Source organism: Canis lupus, chromosome 10 (assembly GCF_003254725.2).
Source record: "Canis lupus dingo isolate Sandy chromosome 10, ASM325472v2, whole genome shotgun sequence".
NCBI classification, from domain to species: Eukaryota; Metazoa; Chordata; class Mammalia; order Carnivora; family Canidae; genus Canis; species Canis lupus.
In genome coordinates, this window is record NC_064252.1 from 17368986 (window position 1) to 17391614 (window position 22629).

At 51.0% G+C, this 22629-nt stretch overlaps 1 protein-coding gene across 5 annotated transcripts in view; it reads right to left on the reverse strand.

Moving 5' to 3' along the window:
* The window catches only part of SHANK3 (SH3 and multiple ankyrin repeat domains 3), a 49017-nt gene extending 45012 nt beyond the window's left edge, over positions 1–4005 (reverse strand). For all 5 annotated transcript variants that reach the window (XM_025455026.3, XM_025455042.3, XM_025455049.3 and 2 more), the window contains exons 1-6: positions 3712–4005; positions 3311–3514; positions 2691–2762; positions 551–659; positions 321–472; positions 66–233 (exon numbers count right to left, since the gene is read on the reverse strand). In XM_025455026.3, coding sequence (XP_025310811.2) covers positions 66–233; positions 321–472; positions 551–659; positions 2691–2762; positions 3311–3514; positions 3712–4005 — 999 coding nt within the window. The remainder of the gene's footprint in view (positions 1–65; positions 234–320; positions 473–550; positions 660–2690; positions 2763–3310; positions 3515–3711) is intronic.
* Between the last annotated feature and the right edge of the window lie 18624 nt (positions 4006–22629).

The following is a 22629-nucleotide window of genomic DNA, read 5'->3' on the forward strand; positions in this document are numbered from 1 at the left end:
CCCCTGGCTGACAGGGCTCAGGCAGAAGCGAGGCCCCCAGCCCGCGCCCCAGGCTCCCGACGCACCTGGTGGATCTCCTGCCAGCCGTTTTCATCTGTGGTACCCAGCTGAGCGTGGTCGTGCAGCAGCAGCTCACAGCACAGGGCATCCCCGCCCCCCAGGGCGCTGTGGTACAAGGGCGTCAGGCCGCGGCTGTCCTTGTAGTCAGGAGAGGCGCCCAGGTCCAGCAGGGTCTGAGGGCAAGGAGCCTCGGCGTCCACAGGGGCCCAGCCTCCGCCCTGCCCCCGCGCCTCCCAGGCAGGCGCCACACCCACACTGACCGTCAAGGCTGCCGCGTTGCGCCGGCGGGTGGCACAGTGCACGGCCGTGAGCCCGTCGCGAGTGCGGAAGTCCAGGTGGGCGCCGCCGTTCTTCAGCACCTTCAGCAGGTCCGTGGCGTTGTCCAGCTGGGCCGCAAGGCTCAGAGGACACTCTGGGTTCGGGAGACAGATGAAGGTTAAGGTCCCAACCACCACTCCAGGGCCATGCCCCTTCCCGCTCTGCTTCTCACCTCCTGAGTCAGGATCGTGGAAATTGGGGTCCAGCCCCTTGTCCAGTAGGCGGGCCACCTTGTCCGTGCTGTGCAGCTGGACGTAATCCATGAACTTCTTCAGGTTTGCCTGGAACACCCAGCCATCCGGGTCAGCCGAGCACCACGGCTCCGATCGTCTAAGTGTCACCCACCTTCCACCAGAAGCCTCAGGCCACCTGTCACCCTACAGAGGCATCGACTATCCCACCTCCTCACACCCGTTACTCTGCATCATGACCTGGTCGCCCCCTCATATCACCTTAAGCCCTAGACTCCCACGGGGCCGACCTCAGCTCAGCGGGCCCACGGGCTGCCTGAAGTACTTGCCCGGATCCCCGGCCCATCCAGCCCCTCATCAAGGCCAGGTTGCCCTGATCACGCCCGCACGCAAGGGCTTCCTACCCCAGCCTCAGCCACTGCTCTGGCTCCCCTCCTCAGCCAACCTACCCAAACCAGAAGAGCCCGAGGCACCCAGACAGGAGCCGCACCCCCGCCACAGCCCTCGTCCTCATCACCCCAGGGACCCTACCCAAGGTGGTCCATTCCCTCTTCCTCACGAGATCACCCCAAGGCAGACCCCCTGAGGCCCCTCCTTACCCATGGGCGGCCCCTCCCGTGACAGAACTTTGCCTGCCTCTCACTCACTGACCTAGTCGTGCGTTCATTCACTGAGCAAAGCCTCACTGAGGCTGGTGCTACAGATGCTGCACACCCGAGGCAAGGTGCCCTGGCTTCTAAAAACACTCAGATTGCATCAGAAATAGGAGGGCACCATGGGAACCGCTCCACGGAGGTGGCCCCTGAAGGCGGGTCTGGACAGTCAAACAGGAGGAAGGGTGCTCATGACAGGGGAGAGACCTCAGCCAGACCCCAAGTGGATGGTGTGACGCTGGGGGCTGGTTAGCGTCCAGGAGGCAGAAACACGGGGCTAGGGTAAGTTCAACGTGACCGAAAAGCAAGTGGACCCACTGGAGGTCACTAGTCAGCAGTGTCACCAGGGTCCTGTGAGGTGCTCAGGACGGTTTTAGAGAAGAGGTAACCACTTTGGGAGGAACCCAGAGTGACAGGGTCACAAGGGGGCAAAAGGAGAGAGAAGGCACAGTCTCGGCCCAGCCCCAGTCATGGCCTTGATCCCCACGCGCCCCACCTCGCATGGAGTTTCCAGGGTCACAGAGGGGGTCACTTGGGCCCAGAGATGACAATGCTCAGATCCTTCTCCTGGAGAAGGAGACACACTCCAGAGATTGTCAATGACGTGTCTAGCAAGCAGATGTCCACTGGTCACTAGAGCCCGAGGTGGGACCGGAGGAACTCTGACTGTGGGTAGTGGCTGTGGCACCCACACTGCCTCTCCTACACTCCAAGAAGGCAGTGAGGCAGCCCCCAAAGAACATTTGGGGCCAGGCCCACCTAGCAATGGTGCTCAGTAGGTGTGCCTAGGCACAGGGCCCCAGAGTCAGGCACATCTGGATTCAGTTCCAGTTTCACTGGCTGCGCACCTGGGAGCAAGTCACATAACTTCTCTGGGACTCAGTACCTCCATTTGGAAAATGGAACAATAAAAGTCCCTCCCAGGAGAAAACTAACTAGATGCCTAAGTATGAGTGCCCAGTTGGCTGACCGCTAAGGGCTAGGCTCCTTGTTCTCCCCACGCCGTCCCAGCTCCCCCAAATGACAACATCAGGTGCTTGTTCACTTCTATTCCACCAGGGATCTCCCCAAGACACCACGCCCTATCATACCCACCACCCACCACCCACCCACCCACCCTCAGGCCAGAGGTGGTGAGCCAGAATCTAGGCTGACTGGAACCCGTCAGCAGAGGACGGCCACAACAAGCACGGTGCTAGAGTCTGCACCCAGCCCTCCAGCTGCCCCAACACCTGCTCTGGGCCCGTGACACGAGAGAGAACAGATGAAGTCAAGCTGGTGGGACTGTAGTCAGCCCCAAGCCACAGTGGGGTACTGCGAGCAGAGGGAGGGCTCTTAGGAATTTTTCAAGGGCATTTTTGACGTCACAAAATCCAGTGAAGTGTGGGCTTAAGGGAACACCGCCCACGGGGGCCAGGTGGGGCCAGGTGGCAACCTCCGGGGTCCCTCCTCTGAGCTTCCTCCTTACCTTTGTGTGAAGCTTTGCAAACTGCTTATCATCGATGAGGTTCTGCGCGTACACTCGCCTCTTGTATCGAAACTGCTCAGGTAAAGGGAAGGCAGAGAAAGGGCGCACCCTGGGCTGAGCGATCGCACGACAACCCCAACCAAGCCCTGCTTGGCGGGCCTCACACTGCCGTGGGCACACAGCCTAGGCTGCGCTCACACGGGACGTCGGCCTGCTGTTCTGGAACCTGCAGCTCCCTTTCTCGGTCGTCCCCATCCCCAGGATTCCCTGGAAAAAGCTGCTCCTCTTCCAAGGCCCGATTGCAGGCTTCCCTCCCAGACTTGCCCTGAGCGGAACCCGGTGTCCCTGCGCCGCCGGGGGCCAGGCCGACTCTGGGCTCGGCCACCGTCATGCTTAGGGGGGGGGGCTCAGCGCCCTCGCCGCCGCCACCCGGACTACGAGCTGGGTCCCCACGCCCGACAGTGCGCCCCGCATCCTTTCCGCTATGAATGGGTGAGCCGGCGAGAGTCCGGATGCCGGCGGGGGAGGGGGCGACGCGCGTTCAGGCGAGGCGCTGGGTGCGCTGGGGCGCGGCACGGCCCCTGGGGTCCCCGCACCCGTGCCCCGGGCCCCGCGCTCACCTCCAGGTAGGGCAGGGGCGTGTCCAGGTTGGGCGGGTAGTCCTGCAGGAGCCGCTCCTCGTCCAGGAACTTGCCGGCGCGGCCCCGCGAGGGCGGCTGGAAGAGCCCGTAGTTGAGCGCGTCCTGGAGGCTGTGGCTGAGGGCGCACAGCACGCGCTGCTTGGCGGCCCACACGGGCGCGGCCGGGTCCAGACGCAGGCACTTCTGCGGCGGAGCGGGCCCGTGAGCGCGCCCCCCGGGACCCCCGGACCCCCGGGACCCCGGACCCCCGAACCCGCCCAGGGGCGGCGCTTCCCCGGCCCCGCCCCCGCCCGGCCGCTGGGGAGGGTCTCGGCGGGGGCGGCGGGGGAGGGGCGCGGGTCCCGGGGCGCGGGGGTCCCGGCGCGTGGCGTGGGGCTCACCGTCTGCTGCAGGTCCGGGATGCCGACGCGCACGACCACCGCGCTGGCCCCGGGGCCGTCCATCCCCGCGCCGGCACCCGGGCCGGAGCCCGGGCGGCTCGCGGCCGGGAGCGGGGCGCGCTGGGGCTCCGCACGGCGCCCCGGCCCCCCCTGCCCCCCCGCCGGAGCCCCGTCGGCCGCGCCGCGCGGGAGGGGGCCGGGGGGGGCCGGGGCCGGGGCGGGCGCGGGGGGCAGCTGAGCCGAGGGCTGCGCAGGGGCGGCGGCGGCGGCGGCGGCGGCGCGGCTCAGCTGCATCGGCCCGGGCTCAGCGCGGCGCCTGCCTTCCCCGGGGGCGGGGGCGGCGGGGGGAGGGGGCCGCGCCGGGAGGGAAGCGGGGGCGGCCGGGGGGCTGCGCCGGCTGCGGGGGGCGCGCGCCGGGCGGCCGGGGTCCCGGGGCGGGGGGGGCCGCGCTGGCGCCGGGGGCCGGGGGCCTGGGCCGCCCCGCAGGGCGGGGGCCCCGGGGGCCGCGCGGGGGGCGCGGGGAGCCCTAGGCCTCGGCGCGGGGGGAGTGGCCGCGCGCGAGCATCCGAGGACCACGGAGCAGGGGTGCGCGCGGCGGGGGTCCCGGGGCTGCGGTGGGGTCCGCGTCGGGCGCGAGGGCCGCAGAGAGGGCGGGGAGGGGAGAGAAAAACAGGAGAATTAATTTCCGGAGGTGGCAGCTTCTCCCCCATTCTACCCACCTCCCCACCGCACTCAGGGCCGGGCCGGGGTGGGGGGGGCGGGGGGTGACGGTGACCAGCCCTGCCCGGTCCCGGGGCGGCGCGGAGACCCCGGGTCACGGAGGCCCAGAGGCGCCCCCCCCCAGACTTCACCCCCAGGCCACCCTGCACGGAGCTCCGCGCGGCCCCCGGCTCCCCCAGCCGACTTCGGGGACTTCGCCCTGGACTCCAAGCCCCCCCCCTTCCAGGCCTCCTGCTCTGCCTAGACCCAGGCCCTGTCGCCCCCTCCCCGTCACCTTAGCGACGACAGGATGGGGGCACGACCTAGGAGGACAGGCTTAGGGGAGGGGGCGCTACTAGTCTCCACCTGCAACGGGGAAGTGAATTTTAGTTTTACACGTTGTCGTGGCAACGCGGGAGGGGGTGATGAGTGGGCGGAGAACAGGGGAGCACAGTAAAGAAACTAGCTCAGGCACTGCCGCCCCGCGGAGCCCGCCACCGCCCCCCAGCCCTGGTAAGCCTCACAGGACTACCCGGGGCTGCGAGACCTGGGCCCCCAAGACTTGAGAGCAAAGAGCCGCAGTGGAATGCGGTAATAGCCCTGGACTCCTGCAGAATTCTCCAACATGTGTGAAGTGCCCCAGAACACCAGGCCCTGACCCCCTAGCCAGCAGCTCACCTTCTCACTGGACACACCTGACCACGTTCACAGAGCAACCAAGCGTGGGCACACGCTCAGGTCCCTGGTAGAAACAGTCCCTGGGCCCCCCAGCCTCACCCAACCTCCTCCAAGAACAGCCTCGGATCCCCCCCCCCCCAGGCTCCCAGGAATAAACCTAAATGAACCCCCTACACACAGAGAACCTCCCTAATCCTCCCCATGACAACCTGGAAACACCCTAACCCCCCACGAAAAGTACTTGGCACCCCCTCCAAGAACAGATCCCCCTCCCAGAGCCACCTTGACCACTACCTGCCCACCACCAAGCCCCCTCCCCACCAATACCCACCCCTCTGCCCCCAGAGCAAGGCCCTCTTCCCAGGGCCCAGCCCTAAGCCCTGAAGGAGCCCCTGGCTCTCTCTTCCATCCGCTACCCCTTTAGGAAAAAAAATCTCTACTTCCCAGGACTCCACTGACCCCACAGAGCCGAGTCTCCAGCGCAGTCTGTGGGTCTGGTCCTGCTTTCTCCTCAAGCCTGGGTGGACCCTCCCTGCCCGGAAGCGTGGCCCCAGGATGCCCAGACCTCCCACCCCCTTGTCCAGACTCTTCCCAAGGCCACTGGGCTGGCCAGAGTGGGGGAGCTGAGGGTCCCTTGGGGACTGAGGCAGGATGGGAGGGATGGGGAAAGGGGGGAGCAGGAAGGAGCCTGTCAGAGGCCACTTTATCTGCAGGAAGCACCTTGGGAAGCACGAGGGTTGGCTTTCCTGCGGCCCAGCCCTAGAGAGAGGAAACCAGTGCTCCTAGCGCCTCTCCTGTCTCCGCTATCTTCCTGTCCCCAGCCCCCATCGAGCCAGCAGGTCCACGGTTCCTGCCCCCCCCCCAGCCCCCACCTGCCTTTACTCCCAGCCTCTGATCCTACTGTGGCTGGCTGCTAGGCTTCCAACACACTCACCAGAGCCCTTGGTTCATGGTGGAAGAAGGAAGGAGGCTGCCCATCTCCTCAGCACCCATCCGGGCAGCTCAGAGCTCTGCACCAGTCCTGCCAACCTGCCCACCCAGCCTGGACCTCACGGGAGCCCGGTCAGCCTTCCAGGCCTCCCCCTACCAACCTACTGCCCTGGGTGAGTCCCATTCCGGCCCTGCACTGCAGCCTTAAAACCTTTGGGGAGAAAAATCTCATATTTTGTTGATGGGCAGTCAACCGATTGTGGTCCCCAGGCTCCGCGGGGCTGGCACTGCCCAGGGAGGTACCAGGGCCTCGCTCAGTTCCGAACTGGTTCCACAAAGTGCCTGGCACAGGGGACGGGCACATAATGAGTGAATTCCCAGCCTGCACATTCCCCAGCTCCACCACCACCCCAGCAAACAGCAAAAATAACAGAACCCAGAAGCACTTTACCCACATTACGTCCTTCCATCCCCGCAGCACGGTGGGTTTACAGAGGACCGAGGCGAAGGATAGTGGGTGTCTTTGCCCTTTATTTTGTTGAGAATAAAAGAACTCGGCCCCTCACCACCCCCCCTATAAATCCCGAGCAGCCCCCTGGTCCGGCAGACTCCAGCTCCCAGGCAGGGCCCCCCTTTGCCTGCCAGCACCCACCTCCCTCTGCCAGACCCAGGGCCCTCTGCTTCCCACTCCTTCCATCCAGGCCAAGATTCCAGAAGGATCTTTCTCACCATCCCTGCTTCTTTCCCACATTCTCCCACCACACATATTCAGACACATACGGGCCTCATAGGGCCTTGGGGATTTCATGTGGGCAAAGCACCCCCAAGAGTGCCTGGCACATCCCACAACCACGCAGCTACCCCCAGGCCGCGGCCCCCATGGAGGCCCTGGCCTCACCACAGCCTCCCCTCACCCCAGCCCACACTGCGCCCCCTCCCTCCTTGGTTTCCCAAACCTCCATCATCTGATGCACCTTCACGGTCCAGCATCCGAGGCCCACACCCTCCTGGCCCTTGCGGCGGGCTCCTCTCCTGGCAAAGTTTTTTGCCACCTTTCACTCCCTTTTATTGCCCCTCCCTCCCTGACACTTCTGGGGCCCACTTCCTCCCCCTCATCCCAACCCTGCCCCCATGAGGGCTTCTCCTGGCTGTCCCACCGCCCAGGTTTCCTTGACACCTCGGTTGGGCCCGTATTCTCAGCCCTCCACTGGCCTGGCAGCCCTTCTCTGCAGGCTGCTATGTCCACCTCACCCCCTCCCGCAGCACCTACTTTCACCTACTCCACACTTGACGTGCCGATTATTGTCCAGGGTCCGTCTTACCCCACAAGAACAAGGCTCCCCAGGGGTCCCTGACAGTCTGCGGCCCAGGGGCCACCACTCCACGTGTCGCCAGTGGATGAACCAAATCTGCACCCTGCCGGCTCTTCTCACTCCATTTCCCTCCAGATGAGATCCCCGCCTAGACTCCAGAGCAGATGTGGGAGGTGGGGATCCTTGGACGTCCAGTTGACTGGAAAACTGTCTGGGCCTGGTGTATCTTTTGTGGTTAGAGTTTTTATTGCTTCTACTTATTTGATATCTATCAATATATTTAGGTTCCATGTCATCCTGAGTCTGATTCGTCAAGTTTCACTTTTCAGGGAATAAAACCACTTGTAGTAAAGAATCAACTTTTAATTTTGCTAATCATTTGTATTTTCTATTTTGTTTTATTCTGTTCTATCTCTACTTCTTTATTGTGTTATGATTCTTTTTGTAATTTCTTGAGTTGGATATTTAATCCAATTTTTAGTCTTTCTCTTTTCTGACAGTGTTTAAAGCTATACCTTTCCAAGTGCCACTTTAGTTATGTCCCTGAAATCTTGATAAGTAGGATTTTTAATTTTACATTGTTCTGATTTTCTAATATCAAATTTTTTTGGCTTGGAAATTGCTGAAAGTATGCTTATTTACATGTTCCAATGTATACTAGATTTTTTTTGGAGGGAGGACTAACCATTAGTTACTGATTTCTTATTTTATTGCATTACGGTCAGAGGAGGTAGTCTGCATAAATACTGATCTTTTGGGATTCTGTGAAGACTTTCTTTGTAGCATGTACATGGCCTATTTCTGTGAAAGTTTTCCATCTGTTCTATAGGAATTGTTCGGAGAGAGAGAGAGAGAGAGAGAGAGAGAGATAAATATGATCTCCATTGTATCAAGCTTGTTAACTATATTATTCAAATATTCTATGCCTTTTCTAATTTTGCATCTACTCAATTTATAAATTACCAGAAGAGGTGGGTTAAATCCCACTACTGTGATACTGGTTTTAGCAATCTCTCCATGAAATTTGCCAGTTTGGGTTTTATATGTTTTGAGACTTGGTTTTGAAGTGCTAAGAAGTGTAGGATTATTATAGCTTCCTGATAAATTATTCCTTTTGTCATTTAACAGTACCCCCTCTTTATCCCTAATAATGCCTTTTGCCTTAATTTTGGTTTTTCTAGTAAGTAATCTACTACAGCTCTTTTTCTGAGTATGGACATCATTTGTCTTTTTCCATTCTTTTCCTTATATCTTAGGTATGCTTCTGATATATAGTCCGTGTAGCTAAAGTCTTTTTTGTATAAATCAATCTTAGAGTTTTCAACCTCTAACGGTGTGTTTATTGTGATTGATGAGATGTTTTAATGGATTTTTATTATCTTCTTTTGTCTTTTTTTTAAAAGATTTTATTTATTTATTCATGAGAGACACGGGGGTGGGGCAGAGACACAGGCAGAGGGAGAAGCAGGCTCCATGCAGGAAGCTCAATGTGGGACTCGATCCAAGGATCCCACGATCATGACCTGAGCTGAAGGCAGAAGCTCAACCACCGACCACCCAGGAGTCCCTGTCTTTTTACTCTGTGCCTCTTTTTGCCTCCCTTTCTGTCCTCTCCTGGATGGATCAAGTCATTTATTCCCCTTTCCCTCAACTCCATTGGCTTGGAAGCTATGTGCTCTCCATCACTTTCATAAATACACTTAATTTTCAACATACATAATTAGCAAGTTCTGGGAAGCCCAGGTGGCTCAGTGGTTTAGTGCCGCCTTCAGCCCAAGGCCTGATCCTGGAGACCTGGGATCAAGTCCCACGTGGGGCTCCCTGCAGGAAGCCTGCCTCTCCCTCTGCCTGTGTCTCTGCCTCTCTCTCTCTCTCTGTGTGTGTGTGTGTCTCATGAATAAATAAATAAAATCTTAAAAAAAAAACAAGTTCTAAAGTCAGCTATGTAGAGAGAGTCTCTCGTGCTCCCTCCTATGTAACGATAAGAACTTAGAATACTTTCACCTCTCATCCTTCAGGTTCTTGATCCTGTGACTTTTGCTCCAAATCAGTCATTCTCATTGTTATTCTGTCGAGCAGTGGGTGCATGTTAGATTGGATCGTACCTTAGCATATTTCTTCACTCGCTCTTCCTTCAAGGGTGAGGTCCATTCTTCCTGAAAGCACATACTTCAGATATTTTTAATGAATGTCCAGTAGTGAAAAATTCTTTGAGTCTCTGAAATGTCTTATTTTGCTCTCTTTCCTAAGTGATAATTTAGCAATGTAGACTTCTAAATTGACAATTATTTTCCTCTCAGTACTTTTTTTTCCCTCTGTGTGTGCTCTATTCTGGGTAACTTCCCAATTCTGACTTCCACCTCACTAATATTCTCTTTGACTATGTTTAATCTGCTGTTAATTCTGCCCATATGTTTTTTTTTTTTTCCCATAGAGCTTTCAATTTCAATGACCATAGATTTTATTTCTAGAAGCTCAATTTGGTACATTATCAAATCTGCTTGCTCTTTATATTGGCTTTTATCTTTTTTTATTTAATGCAATTTTAAAACTTCTTCTCTTGTCTTTAATCATTTCAAATATATTTATTTTAAAATTTCTAGTCAGTAGTTATACTATATGACCTTTTCGGTGGTGTAATCTTGCTCTCTGTGGGGTCTACCAACTTTCACTCATGGCAGATTATTTCTGTGAGAATCTTATTATTTGGAGTTATGAACTCAGTTGGGCCTGTATTTATGTAGGGATCCTAAGCAGCCTAAATGTGTCCCTTCAGAGAAGCACCACTATCCTATCATGACTTGTATGTTAGTTTCTTGATTTGGTAGTCCAGGGACTACAAAGAATAATAGAACTCAAACTCTAAAACTGATGGGAGCAAGCAAGGTTTACAGCCTCACTTTTCTACAGAGAGACCACCACAAAGCTTTGTAAAAAATTGCTTAAATAAAAAAGAATGGTAAAAATTATGAAAATAAATTAGTTACTAAGGTGTTTGAGAGCTACATGTCATTCACTGAGCAAGCCACTATTACTGCTCTCATGTAACAGATGAGGAAACAAAAGCCATCAAGAAAAAGTAACTCAGAGATGTCTGGGTGGCTCAGCGGTTGAGCGTCTGCTTTCTGCTCAGGGCATGATCCCAGAGCCCCGGGATCGAGTCCCATGTCGGGCTCCCTTCAAAGAGCCTGCTTCTCCCTCTGCCTGTGTCTCTGCCTCTCTCTCTCTCTGTCTCTCATGAATAAATAAATAAAATCTTAAAAAAAAAAAAGAAAAGAAAAGAAAAAGTAACTCACTGTGTCTAAAGTCGTGCATGGTTAGACAGTAGAGAATCTAGGACTTGAACCATGGCAGCGGGCATGTGACCCAAGTAGGACAAGTGACAATCCTGCCTTGGGATTTTACCTCTTATAACTGTTTCTCCACTCTTGGGATACATAAGAGATGTGAACTCAATAGCTACTGGTAACCAAGATTCCAGCCTTGAGAAGAGAGCGACTCTGAGGGAAGTATAGATATGAGAGACGGGGAAGGTTCTAAAAGGGTAAGTCCCTAAACACTCCCTGAAATCTGAAAAGATTTCAGTTTCTCTTGAATTTGGCCTCAAGAGCCAATAAATTTCCCTTCTGGGTTCAGAGTCCACACAATGGACAGGTTGGAGGGCTGTCCTTGGAGCAGATGTCTGGATTAAAATCCCAGCTCAGCCTCCAAATACCCCCATGGCCTAGAAAAGCTTCTTAGCTTCCCTCTGGCTTTCCTGTGTCTCCAGAGCACCATTCTGCACCCTGGTAAGTTGAGGACAATGGTAAGTATTATTTCAGTTGCTGAGTATGAAGCAAGTACTTACCTTCAGGGCTCACGGGTTGGCTCCTGGCCTTCTGGGCTATTGTGTGGGCTAAAGGAGGTAAGTGGGCATGAAGTGCTACCATACGCCTGGTACACAATAAACACTCTAATTTTTATTAACATTATAAAGCTGGGGATCCTTGGGTGGCTCAGCCGTTTGGCATCTGCCTTCATCCCAGGGCGTGATCCTGGGAGTCCCACGTCAGGCTCCCTGCGTGGAGCCTGCTTCTCCCTCTGCCTATGTCTCTGCCTCTCATTCTCTGTGTGTCTCTCATGAATTAATAAATAAAATCTTTAAAAAACATCATAAAGCTAGTTCAGATTTGGTTTCTGTCATCTCAACCTGAGTGGCTTCTACTGAACATTCTTCATATGTAGTGGCAAAAGTTGGAGTGATGTGAAGGGATGACTGATCTTTGTTGTATATTCTTAGAAAGAGCATTAGATAGTAAATATTATTTTAACAATGTAACTAAAAGTCAGAAATATCTGCCTAATGAATTTCACATTTAGGATTCCAATTACCTTTTCTTTCAAGACTGTAAGGTTTGTTTGTTTGTTTTTTAAGATTTTATTTATTTATTCATGAGAGACACAGAGAGAGAGAGAGAGGCAGAGACACAGGCAGAGGGAGAAGTAGGCTCCATGCAGGGAGCCCAACGTGGGACTCGATCCCGGGTTTCCAGGATCAGGCCCTGGGCTGAAGGCAGCACTAAACGGCTGAGCCTCCCCGGCTGCCCCTGGAATAGCAATTTAAAGGAAACTCTAGAAGACATGATGCAGATGGGATCAGAAGATGGAAAAGCCAACAGAAGCTGAATCGTTGACTACATAGCCCCAAAGACATGAAGGCTGCTGAGGAAGAAAGCTGTCTCAGCACAGTGGGGCCCTGCTGGAGTGGGGTGGGGATCACGGAGTCTAGCTGCAGGTACAAAACTGCTCCCTAAGTGTAGTGGAAGGGACTGGAGGGAACTCTGGGCCACAGAAGTGGACTGTCACTTCAGGGAAGGCTTAGCTTTAAAAAGAAAAAAAAAAAAAAGAGTGATTCCTAGCTTATCTTGCTCAACTTTCCCAGTGACCAGGTAGCCCTGGCCTACTTTCTGCTGGACTACTCTTCCACCTCCTCATCCCTGCCCTCCTAGGGATGAACTTCACACAGTTCACTCTTTCTGTTCTGTATAAGACTCCATTTTACGAAGATACCACACTTCAGGGCACCTGGATAGCTCAGTCGGTTGAGCGTCCAACTCTTGATTTCAGTTCAGATCGTGATCTCAGGGTGGTGAGTTTAAGCTCTGCATCAGGCTCTGTGCTGAGGGTGGAGCCTGCTTGGAATTCTCTCTCTCTCCCTCTCCCTCCGCCCCTCCGCCACATTGTCTCTCCCTCTCTCTCTCAAAATAAATTATTAAAAAAGAAAATACCACATTTCGCATATCAATTCATCTGTTAAAATATATATTTGGGTTGTTTCTTGTTTGGGATAATTATGAAAAAAACTGCTATGAACATTTGTGTACAACTTCTTGTGTGGACTTTTGCTTTCGTTTCTCTTGGGTAAATACTTAGAATGGCTGTATCTTATGGTAGATGTATGCTAACTTTTTAAGAAATTGGCAAGCACTTTTCCAGAATGGTAGTATCCTTTTAAATTCCAAATTTTTCCATTTCCTCCACATCCTTGCCAACACCTGGCATTGATTGTTTTTTTTCTTTTAATTCTAGCCATTTTAATGAATGTGTAGAGGTATCTATCTCCTTGTGTGTTTAAATGAGCATTTTCCGGGCAGCCCGGGTGGCTCAGCGGTTTAGTGCCACCTTCATCCCAGGGCGTGATCCTGGAGACCCGGAATCGAGTCCCATGTCGGGCTCCCTGCATGGAGCCTACTTCTCCCTCTGCCTGTGTCTCTGCCTCTCTCTCTTCTCTGTGTGTCTTTCATGAATAAATAAATAAAATCTTAAAAAATAAAAAAAATGAGCATTTTCCTGGGATATCTGGGTGGCTCAGCAGTTGAGCATCTGCCTTCGGCTCAGGGCGTGATCCCAGAGTCCTGGGATTGAGTCCCACATCAGGCTCCCTGCATGGAGCTTGCTTCTCCCTTGGCCTGTGTCTCTGCCTCTCTCTCTCTCTCTTTCTCTCTCACTGTCTCTCATGAATAAATAAATAAAATATTTTTTAAAAAGAGAGACACAGAAAGAGAGAGGCAGGGACACGGGCAGAGGGAGAAGCAGGCTCCATGCAGGGACTTGACCCCAGGACTCTGGGATCATGCCCTGAGCCAAAGGGAGACATTCAACCACTAAGCCATCCAAGAGCCCCTCAAATTTTTTTTGTTGTGGTAAAATACATATACCATTTTCGCCAGTCTTAAGTGTATAGTTCAGTAGCATTAAGTACATTTACATTATTGTGCCATCTCCTCCATCTATCCAGCTCCAGAACTTTTTCATAATCCCACATGGAAGCTGTGCCCATTATGCAATAACTCTCCATTCCCCTCTCCCCAGCTCCTGGGCCCACTATTCTGTCCTCTGTCTCTGTGGATCTTAATGCTTTAGAATCTTCTCAGCGCCATTTTTTAAAAGACTTTCCTGTTCCACTGAATTAATTGCCTTTGTTGAAAATCAGTTGATCACATATATGAGGATCTATTCCTGGTGGTTTTATTCTTTTCTTTCAATCTACACTTACACTTTCAGTTATACCAGATTGTCTTAATTTCTATAAAGCCTTGAAATCAAGTAGTATAAGCCCCACAACTTTGTTCTTTGTAATCTTGTTGGCTATTGTAGGTCATTTTCATTTCTAAATAAATTTTAGAATCAGCTTGTCAATTTTTTTTTAATTTTTTTAAACCTGATGGGAATTATATTGGTATTGAATTATCTCTATAAATATATCTAGAAAGAACGGATTCTTAATGATATTAAATTATCCAATGTGTGAACATGGTAAACCCTTTATTTATTTTGGTCTCAGCAAGGCTTAGACGTTTTCAGTGTAGAATTGTAGAATTCAGTGTAGAATTTCAGTGTAGAATTTCAGTGTACACATTTTTGTTAAATTTATTCCTAAGAATTTTGTTATTTCACATTATTGCAAATGAAAATTGTTTTTTTATTTTTAGAATTTTTTTTAAAGATTTTACTTATTTATTCATGAGAGACACAAAGAGAGAGAAAGAGAGGCAGAGACACAGGCAGAGGGAGAAGCAAGCCCCATGCAGGGAGCCCAACGTGGGACTCCATCCCGGGTCTCCAGGATCAGGCCCTGGCCTGAAGGTGGCACTAAACCACTGAGCCACCCAGGCTGCCCTATTTTTAGAATTTTTAATTATTTTTTAACATGCAGTGTTCTATTACTTTCATGTACACGATATAGTGATTCAACAATTCCATACATTACTCAATGCTCATTGTAATAAGTGTCCTCTTAATCCCCTTCACCAATTTCATCCATCCTCCTACATCCCTCCCTTCTGGTAACCCTCAGTTTGTCCTCTATAGTTTGAATACTGTTTTTGTGTCGGTCTCTTTTTTCTTTGTTCATTTTTGTTTCTAATTTCATTTTATAACTGTTTGTTGCTAATATTGACAAATACAATGAATTTTTGTATATAAACTTTGTAGCCTGTAAACTTATTAAATTCACTTAGCACTAGTAGCATTTTTATAGGTTCTTTGGGATTTTCTATATAAATAATCAGGTCATCAGCAAATAGCAAAATACTTTCTCTTTTTGAATTTTCATGCTTTTTTTTTTCTTTTTCTTGCCTTATTGCAATGGCTAGGACCACCAATAGCAGGAATACAGTGTCATATAGAAATGGTAAGAGTAAGCAGCCTGGCTTTGCTTTCAGTCATAGGAGGAAAACATTTATTTCACCATTAAGTATGATGTTATCTGAAGGATTTTTTTGTAGATGGCCTTTATCAGATTTAGAAGGTCCTCTTTTAGTTGTAATCTATAGAGAGTTTTTCATCATGAACAGATGTCTGACCCTTTTTGTTTTTTTAAGATTTTGTTTATTCACAGACACAGAGAGAGAGAGGCAGAGACACAGGCAGAGGAAGAAGCAGGCTCCCTACAGGAAGCCCGACGTGGGACTCGATCCCAGGTCTCCAGGATCACACCCCAGGCTGCAGGCGGCACCAAACCGCTGCACCACGAGGGCTGCCTGATGTCTGACCTTCTTAAGGAACTTTTTTGAAACCTTACTCAATGATTCTGCTTTATCTCATTGGCCAGAACTGGGTTTGGCTGCAAGTGAGATTAGGAAATGAAGTTCTTTCTTAGGTAAACACATTACTGCCCTCCATCAAAATCAGGGCTCTGTTAATGAGGAAGAAACCATGATGGATATTAGAATAGGCAGAATCTAGAATAGAATTTGTCACCTTGCATATACAATTCTAGATTAACAGTTAATTACATTACACATTTTGAACTTACTATTCTATTGTCATCTGGGGTCTACTGCTGACATTGGAATAAATGATGTTTTGGGATCCCAGGGTGGCTCAGTGGTTTAGCACCTGCCTTCAGCCCAGGGCGTGATCCCAGAGTCCCAAGATCGGGTCCCACGTCGGGCTCCTTGCATGGAGTCTGCTTCTCCTTCTGCCTGTGTCTCTGCTTCTCTCTCTCTCTGTGTCTCTTATAAATAAATAAGTAATCTTTTTAAAAAAAAAGAAAGAAATGATATTTTAAGTTGTTATTCTTTCTGTAGATAATTTGTTCTTTCTGGATGCTATTAAGATCCTATTGTCTTTAATATGATTCAATTTCAATTTATGTGTAGATGTTATTTTAGTTTTAGTTGTCCTATTTAGTATTTGTTATGATTCCTGAGTCTTAAGGCTTATGTCTTTCATCAAATCTGGAACGTCTCTGCTACTATCTTTTTAAGTGTTATATCTCCTCAGTATCCTCTATAAAAATATGTTAGATCTCGTGGATGAAGCTTGAAAACATTATATGAAGTGAAATAAGCCATTCATAAAAGTACAAACATGTGATCTACTTGCATGAGGTATCTCGATTAGGCAAACTCATAGAAACAGAAAGCAGAATAGAAGTTACCAGGGGCTCGGGGAGGAGAGAATAGGTAGCTATTTTTTTAATGGGTACAGAGTTTCTGTTTTGTGTGATGAAAAAGTTCTGGAAATGGATAACAGTAATGGTTCCAGAACATTGTGAATATATTTAATGAAATTGTAAGGTGTGAAATTTTTTAAAGATTCAAAAAGTTTTAAATATGTTAGACCCTTTCATTCTAAAACATTCTCAGGCAGCCCGGGTGGCTCAAGGGTTTAGCACTGCCTGCAGCCCAGGGCCTGGGCCTGGAGATCCGGGATCAAGTCCCCAGTCGGGCTCCCTGCGTGGGGCCTGCTTCTCCCTCTGCCTGTGTCTCTCTCTCTCTCCCCTCCCGTGTCTCTATAAATAAATAAAATCTTTCTTAATTTTTACTTATTTTATGATAGACACAGAGAAAGGCAGAGAAACAGGTGGAGGGAGAAGCAGGCTCCATGCCAGGAGCCCGACACAGAACTCAATCCTGGGACTCCAGGATCGAGCCCTGGGCCAAAGGCAGGCGCCAAACCGCTGAGCCACCCAGGGATTCCTAAATAAAATCTTTAAAAAAAAAACATTCTCATCTTCCGGTCTGTTTTGTACTCTTGGTAATTTCTGTAGGCTCACCTTCTTTTTTGTTATTTAAGATTTTATTTATGTATTTGACAGAAAGAGACTCGGTGAACAGGAGTGAGAAGGGGCAGAGAGAGAGGGAGAAGCAGGCTCCCCACTGAGCAGGGAGCCCAATGCAGGACTTGATCCCAGGACCCCTGAATCTTGCCTGGAGCTGAAGGTGGACGCTCAACCACTGAGCCCCCCAGACGTCCCTCCTGTTCACATTTGCGTCTTTTAGCTCTGTGACCATTTTTAGGATACTTATATGGTTTGTGATTTTAGATTGTGATCTCATGTTTGTCTAATCCAATCTGTGAGAACCTAGAGAGACTGAGTTGAGACTGAGCTCCTTCAGAGCATTTGCACTTGATCCTGCTAGGTGCCCCAATGCTGCCAACCTACAACCACTTCAACTCAATTCCAAACCACCCAGATAGTATATATTTAAAACCCACCTGTTTGAAGGGAAACTATCTTTATGAATTCTGAGGATTTAATTTTCATCTTGTGGTGAAATCGTTACAAAATCTTTTATTTCTCTTTTCTGAAAAGCAGATTTTTTTCTAGTCTTTCTAGCCTATTACTGAAGTTATAGGCCTTTAAAAGTCCTGAGAATGTTCCTGATATCATGCTTTCTTGCCTTCTTACTTTTAGTTTCCTCTTCATTTAGTGTCTCTGGGGCTATCTCTTGCTTTCTTTCAAGCTCAGCTATATACATTTAAAAGAATGCTTATTATATTTGAGTGAATATTTCCAAGTGTCTTGCATTAGATTATGTTGTTGGAAAGGTTTTCTTTCTTTTTATTTTTTCTAATTTTTGTGAAGTAATCTCTACACCTAATGTGAGGCTTGAACTCAACCCTGAGATCAAGAGGTGCATGCTCTACCGACTGAGCCAGGCACCCCAGAAATGCTTTTCATATTCAAACATAGCAGTCAGCACATATATGTGCTTAATAATGTGTTTGCTAGACAGATGTTAAATAAATGCAGAAATAACAGAAGGACATTCTACATTTTAAAATGTTTATTAGGATCCCTGGGTAGCGCAGCGGTTTGGCGCCTGCCTTTGGCCCAGGGTGCGATCCTGGAGACCCGGGATCGAATCCCACATCGGGCTCCCGGTGCATGGAGCTTGCTTCTCCCTCTGCCTATGTCTCTGCCTCTCTCTCTCTCTCTGATGACTATCATAAAAAAAAAATGTTTATTATGGGCCCATACACACACAAACACACACCAAAATAGGAGACATGGGATCCCTGGGTGGCGCAGCGGTTTGGCGCCTGCCTTTGGCCCAGGGCGCGATCCTGGAGACCCGGGATCGAATCCCACATCGGGCTCCCGGTGCATGGAGCCTGCTTCTGCCTCTGCCTGTGTCTCTGCCTCTCTCTCTCTCTCTCTCTCTCTCTCTGTGACTATCATAAATAAATAAAAAAAAATAGGAGACACTAGGAATATAGCAGTGTAAAAATGGGTCTCACCTCGTCACCTATGTCGTCTCATTCACTTGGGACTTTGGTGTCTTTTTTTTTTTTTTTTTTAAGTAGGCTCCATGCCCAAGTCAGAGCCCACCTCAGGGCTTGAACTCATGAGAACAAGACCTGAACTGAAATCAAGAGTCGGACGCTTAAATGACTAGCCACCCAGGCACCCGGGACTTTGGCATCCTGATGACAGATTGCTTGCTCACCTCAAGTTCTGACATTGCCCATGTCCGTCCAAGTGATCCCTCACACACTGGCCTCACAATTCCCCAAACTCATCTCACTGACTGCAAAAGCTAGAATTTGGATACAGATTACAGACTCATGTTTGGCTAATTTGAACAGAAAGGGATTTAATACACTGGAATTAGTGCCTACAAAGTCATTGGAAGGACTGAAAGAGAAGTCTGAGCTTCTAAGAATGCCACCCGCCGCCCCCCCCCCCCGCCCCGTAACTCCATAGAAGTGGTCCCCTAGGGGGTTACTCTTTGTGCCACAGTTGACAAACTGAGGTGAAGGAAAGCTGGTGCCCAACTGCTGACTCCAATTGGCCACATTCTCAACCCCTTTTGTATGTAGGTAGGGCCATGTCAGAGTTCTGGAACTGATATGTGCCGCTCTAGGTCTGACCCATAGATGCCTCCTGCTCACGCCTGCACGCTTTCCCTTCAGCCTCCTGCTTGCTGGATGTCAGCATCCAGGATGTTGAAAATCCACATGTTGAAAATGGCAGCACTTCCTTTGCTCTGGTCCCTAAATGACTACGCAGAGCAGAGAGCCCACCCACCATCCCTGCCAAAGTTGCAAACTGGACTTTGTGTAAACAAGAAACCATGGGTTGTATTAAGTCCCTGAGATTTTGGGGTTTAGCTGTCAAAGCAGCTGGTGTTTCCTCAAATGATATAAGAGGGGAGCTCTAGAGGCCTCACTGTGCTTCCTGCCTTGGACGTCGTGGCCTGGACGAGCAAGGGGTGTCGCGCTGGCTGCTCAGTACACCTCAACAACTGGGGAAGTTAACACAACATAGATTCACAAACCCACCGTGTCCGCTGTGAGAGGGACTGTGGCCCAGAAGGCGTATCTCACCTGACTTCCCAGGCCTCCTGCTGGTCACTGGACTATAGAGGCATGAGAATGGGAAACGGCTTTCACTCAGAACCAAGTGCCCAGCAATCCCTGAAAGCCTCAAGTGTCCCTCCCCTCCCCGCTCCCCACTGAATAGCAATCCTAGCAAAAAGCTGCACCTCCTGGCAGGGGAGGCCATGGGCAAGACTTAGCGTGGCCTTGAGTGTTTCCTCCAGGTCTCTCCCTCTGGCAGAGGGCTCCGGCTCTGTGAATGACTCATGTCCAGGAATTGGGAGAGGAGCTGGAGTGACTTTCCTGTGTTGTGAGTCAAGTCCGGGCCAGTTCCTGAGACCCAGGGTCTTTCCACCACCGCCCAAGCCTCTGCTGGCACTGCCTTCTGTTTGTGTCCTGGAGGGTGACTCCATGGCCCATGGTCTCTGAGTCCACACCAATGTGTTCGACCATATGATGACCACACCTGCCCGGCCACAGGGCCCCTGCCACCCCGTTATCTCCTCCCTTTGTCTCCTCTCCGCCCTCCAGCTGCCAGTTCCCCCAGAGCCTTTCAGGGGTGTTGCCGTCGCCCTCCCTACTCCAAACTACACCCTTTACATTTTGGTGAGGGAACATCTCAGAGGACATTTGGGGACAACTGAGCAGGTCAAGCACAATACCTTCCTGTCTCAGTCTTTCAACATCTTTTTCTCCACTGCTAAAAAGAAACCACAAGCTCCAAAATGGAGTCACTTTTGCTAAGCACCGGCAACACTTAGCACCTAACCTAAGGGCAGTCTCAGCCTCTCCCGGCAGTGGAACTTCAAGCCAGCGAGTCTAGACTCTCCTGGTCAGCACAGTGAGGTTATGAGCGTGATAAGCCCCCTGCCTCTCCTAAGGGAAGTGGCCTTGCCTGAAGCAATCCACCCCTCTAGCTGCCTTGTCCCCCTATCGTCTGCCCCTAAAGCCCTTCCAGGTGTGCAGCTCCTTGGAGGCCCCTTCTTGCTGGAGGAGATGCCAGCGGATCCAAGAGTCACTGAATAAAGCGAATTCGATCTTTATATTTATTCAGTTGAATTCCGTTTTCCATCACCATTAAACCAAGGAGTGGGATCCCTGGGTGGCGCAGCGGTTTGGCGCCTGCCTTTGGCCCAGGGCGCGATCCTGGAGACCCGGGATCGAGTCCCACGTCGGGCTCCCGGTGCCTGGAGCCTGCTTCTCTCTCTCTCTCTCTCTCTCTCTCTGTGACTATCATAAATAAATAAAAATTTAAAAAAAATAAAAAATAAAAATAAATAAACCGAGGAGTCTTCGGCGCCTCAGCGTCATCACCCGGGCTGTAATTGAGCCCTGGTCTCAATTACTCGGGGGCAGTCACCGCCACCCCGGCCCTTGGGTCCGTTCCACTGATGTGGGGCCGTCTTCCTCCAGTCCATTCCTCAGGACCCTGCCGACGGGGTGTGCAAAATGGTGCGATCATCTTGGCGTCCACGTCTTCTCTTCTGTGTTTACATGAAGTTGCCCCTGTCCTGCCCACGAAGGCTGGACTACGACCCTATGACTCCTGAGGAATTTACCATGCAGCCTCCTCTGCCTCAAGCCCCAGGGGCCCAGGCAGGATGGCTCCCCAGGCCTGCACCAGGCTCTGGGGGGGGGGGGGAGTCCTTGGCTGCTACACACACGGGGGCCAGAGTCCGCTGCTGCACACCAGGTCTCCGTGAAGCACTGCGTAGGAGGAACTGTCCCACACCCGGTCTGGGCAGAGCGTCAGACATCAGCATTCCTCGTGGGTGAACTTTAATGACAGAACAATGTCTGGGGACCCGGTCACCTGCCCAGCTGAGTGTCATTCACAGGTAAGGGATCTGTAGCCAGACCTGCTGCATCTGTGAGGTGCTCCCTCAGGGGCTCTCCCCTTGCAGGCAAGATTGAGTAAAAACTGACAACCCGACCCTGCTTGTAACTCAGCAGACAAGTTGTCCCCATCTCTCCACCTTGTTGTCAAGCTATCTTCCCTAGCGCCCTGTGGAGGATCCAGGGTGTCTGGAAGTCCTCGTGCTCCTGGCCCGGCACCACCCTAGGACAACAGTAATGGTGAGAAGAGTAATACAGACTTGCCACATGCCAGCTGAGGCTAAGGCTTGCTTACATGCCCCCGCCAACAGAGCCCGAGGGCAGCGGCTCACAACTGGGCAGAGGCGGAAGGAGCTTGGACACTAGGGAAGGCCTCACTGGGAAAGTGACATCCCAATGGACCTGAAGGAGGTGGGGAGTGAGCCAGGCTGATCTAAGGTCAAGGATTTCCGATAGAGAACAGCAAGCTCAGAGGCCTGAAGCTAGAGGATATCTACGGATTGGCAGTGGGGCGGGGGTGGGGGGGGGTGGGGGGGTGGAGCAGAGGGACAGGGCCACGGAGAGCCACACTGCTGCACACCAGCCCCAGCACTCCTCGGCACCCCGTCTCTGGGAGCCCTCCCGTTCCCCTCTCCACCCCATGGATGCCAGGAGAGCCTTCCAGTCAGCACCTTCTTAAAGAATCATTCACAATGCTTGTTAAAACGGGAAGGCAGTTGGTGGGACTGCAAGCTAGTGCAGCCACTCTGGAAAACAGTGTGGAGGGTCCTCAAAATGTTAAAAATAGGGCTACCCTAGGATCCATTAATTCCACTACTGGATTTACCCAAGGAATACAAAAGCCCTAATTCAAAAACATATATGCACCCCTATGTTTATAGCAGCATTACCTACAATAGCCAAATTATGGAAGCAGCTCGTGTCCATCGACTGATGAATGGATAAAGGAGACGTGGTGTGTGTGTGTATATACACATAATGGAATATTATTCAGTCATCAAAAAGAATGAAATCTCGGAACGCCTGGGTGGCTCAGCAGTTGAGCCTCTGCCTTCGGTTCAGGGCGTGATCCTGGAGTCCCGGGATCGAGTCCCACATCAAATTCCCTGCATGGAGCCTGCTTCTCCCTCTGCCTGTGTCTCTGCCTCTCTCTGTGTGTCTCTCACGAATAAATGGATAAAATCTTTAAAATAAAGGAATGAAATCTTACCATTTGCAGCAACATGGATGGAGCTAGATATTATAATGCTAAATGAAATAAGTCAGAGAAAGACAAGTATCATATGATTTCACTCATATGTAGAATTTAAGAAACAAAGCAAACAAACAAAAAGAGACAAACCAAGAAATAGACTCCTAACTAGAGAGAACA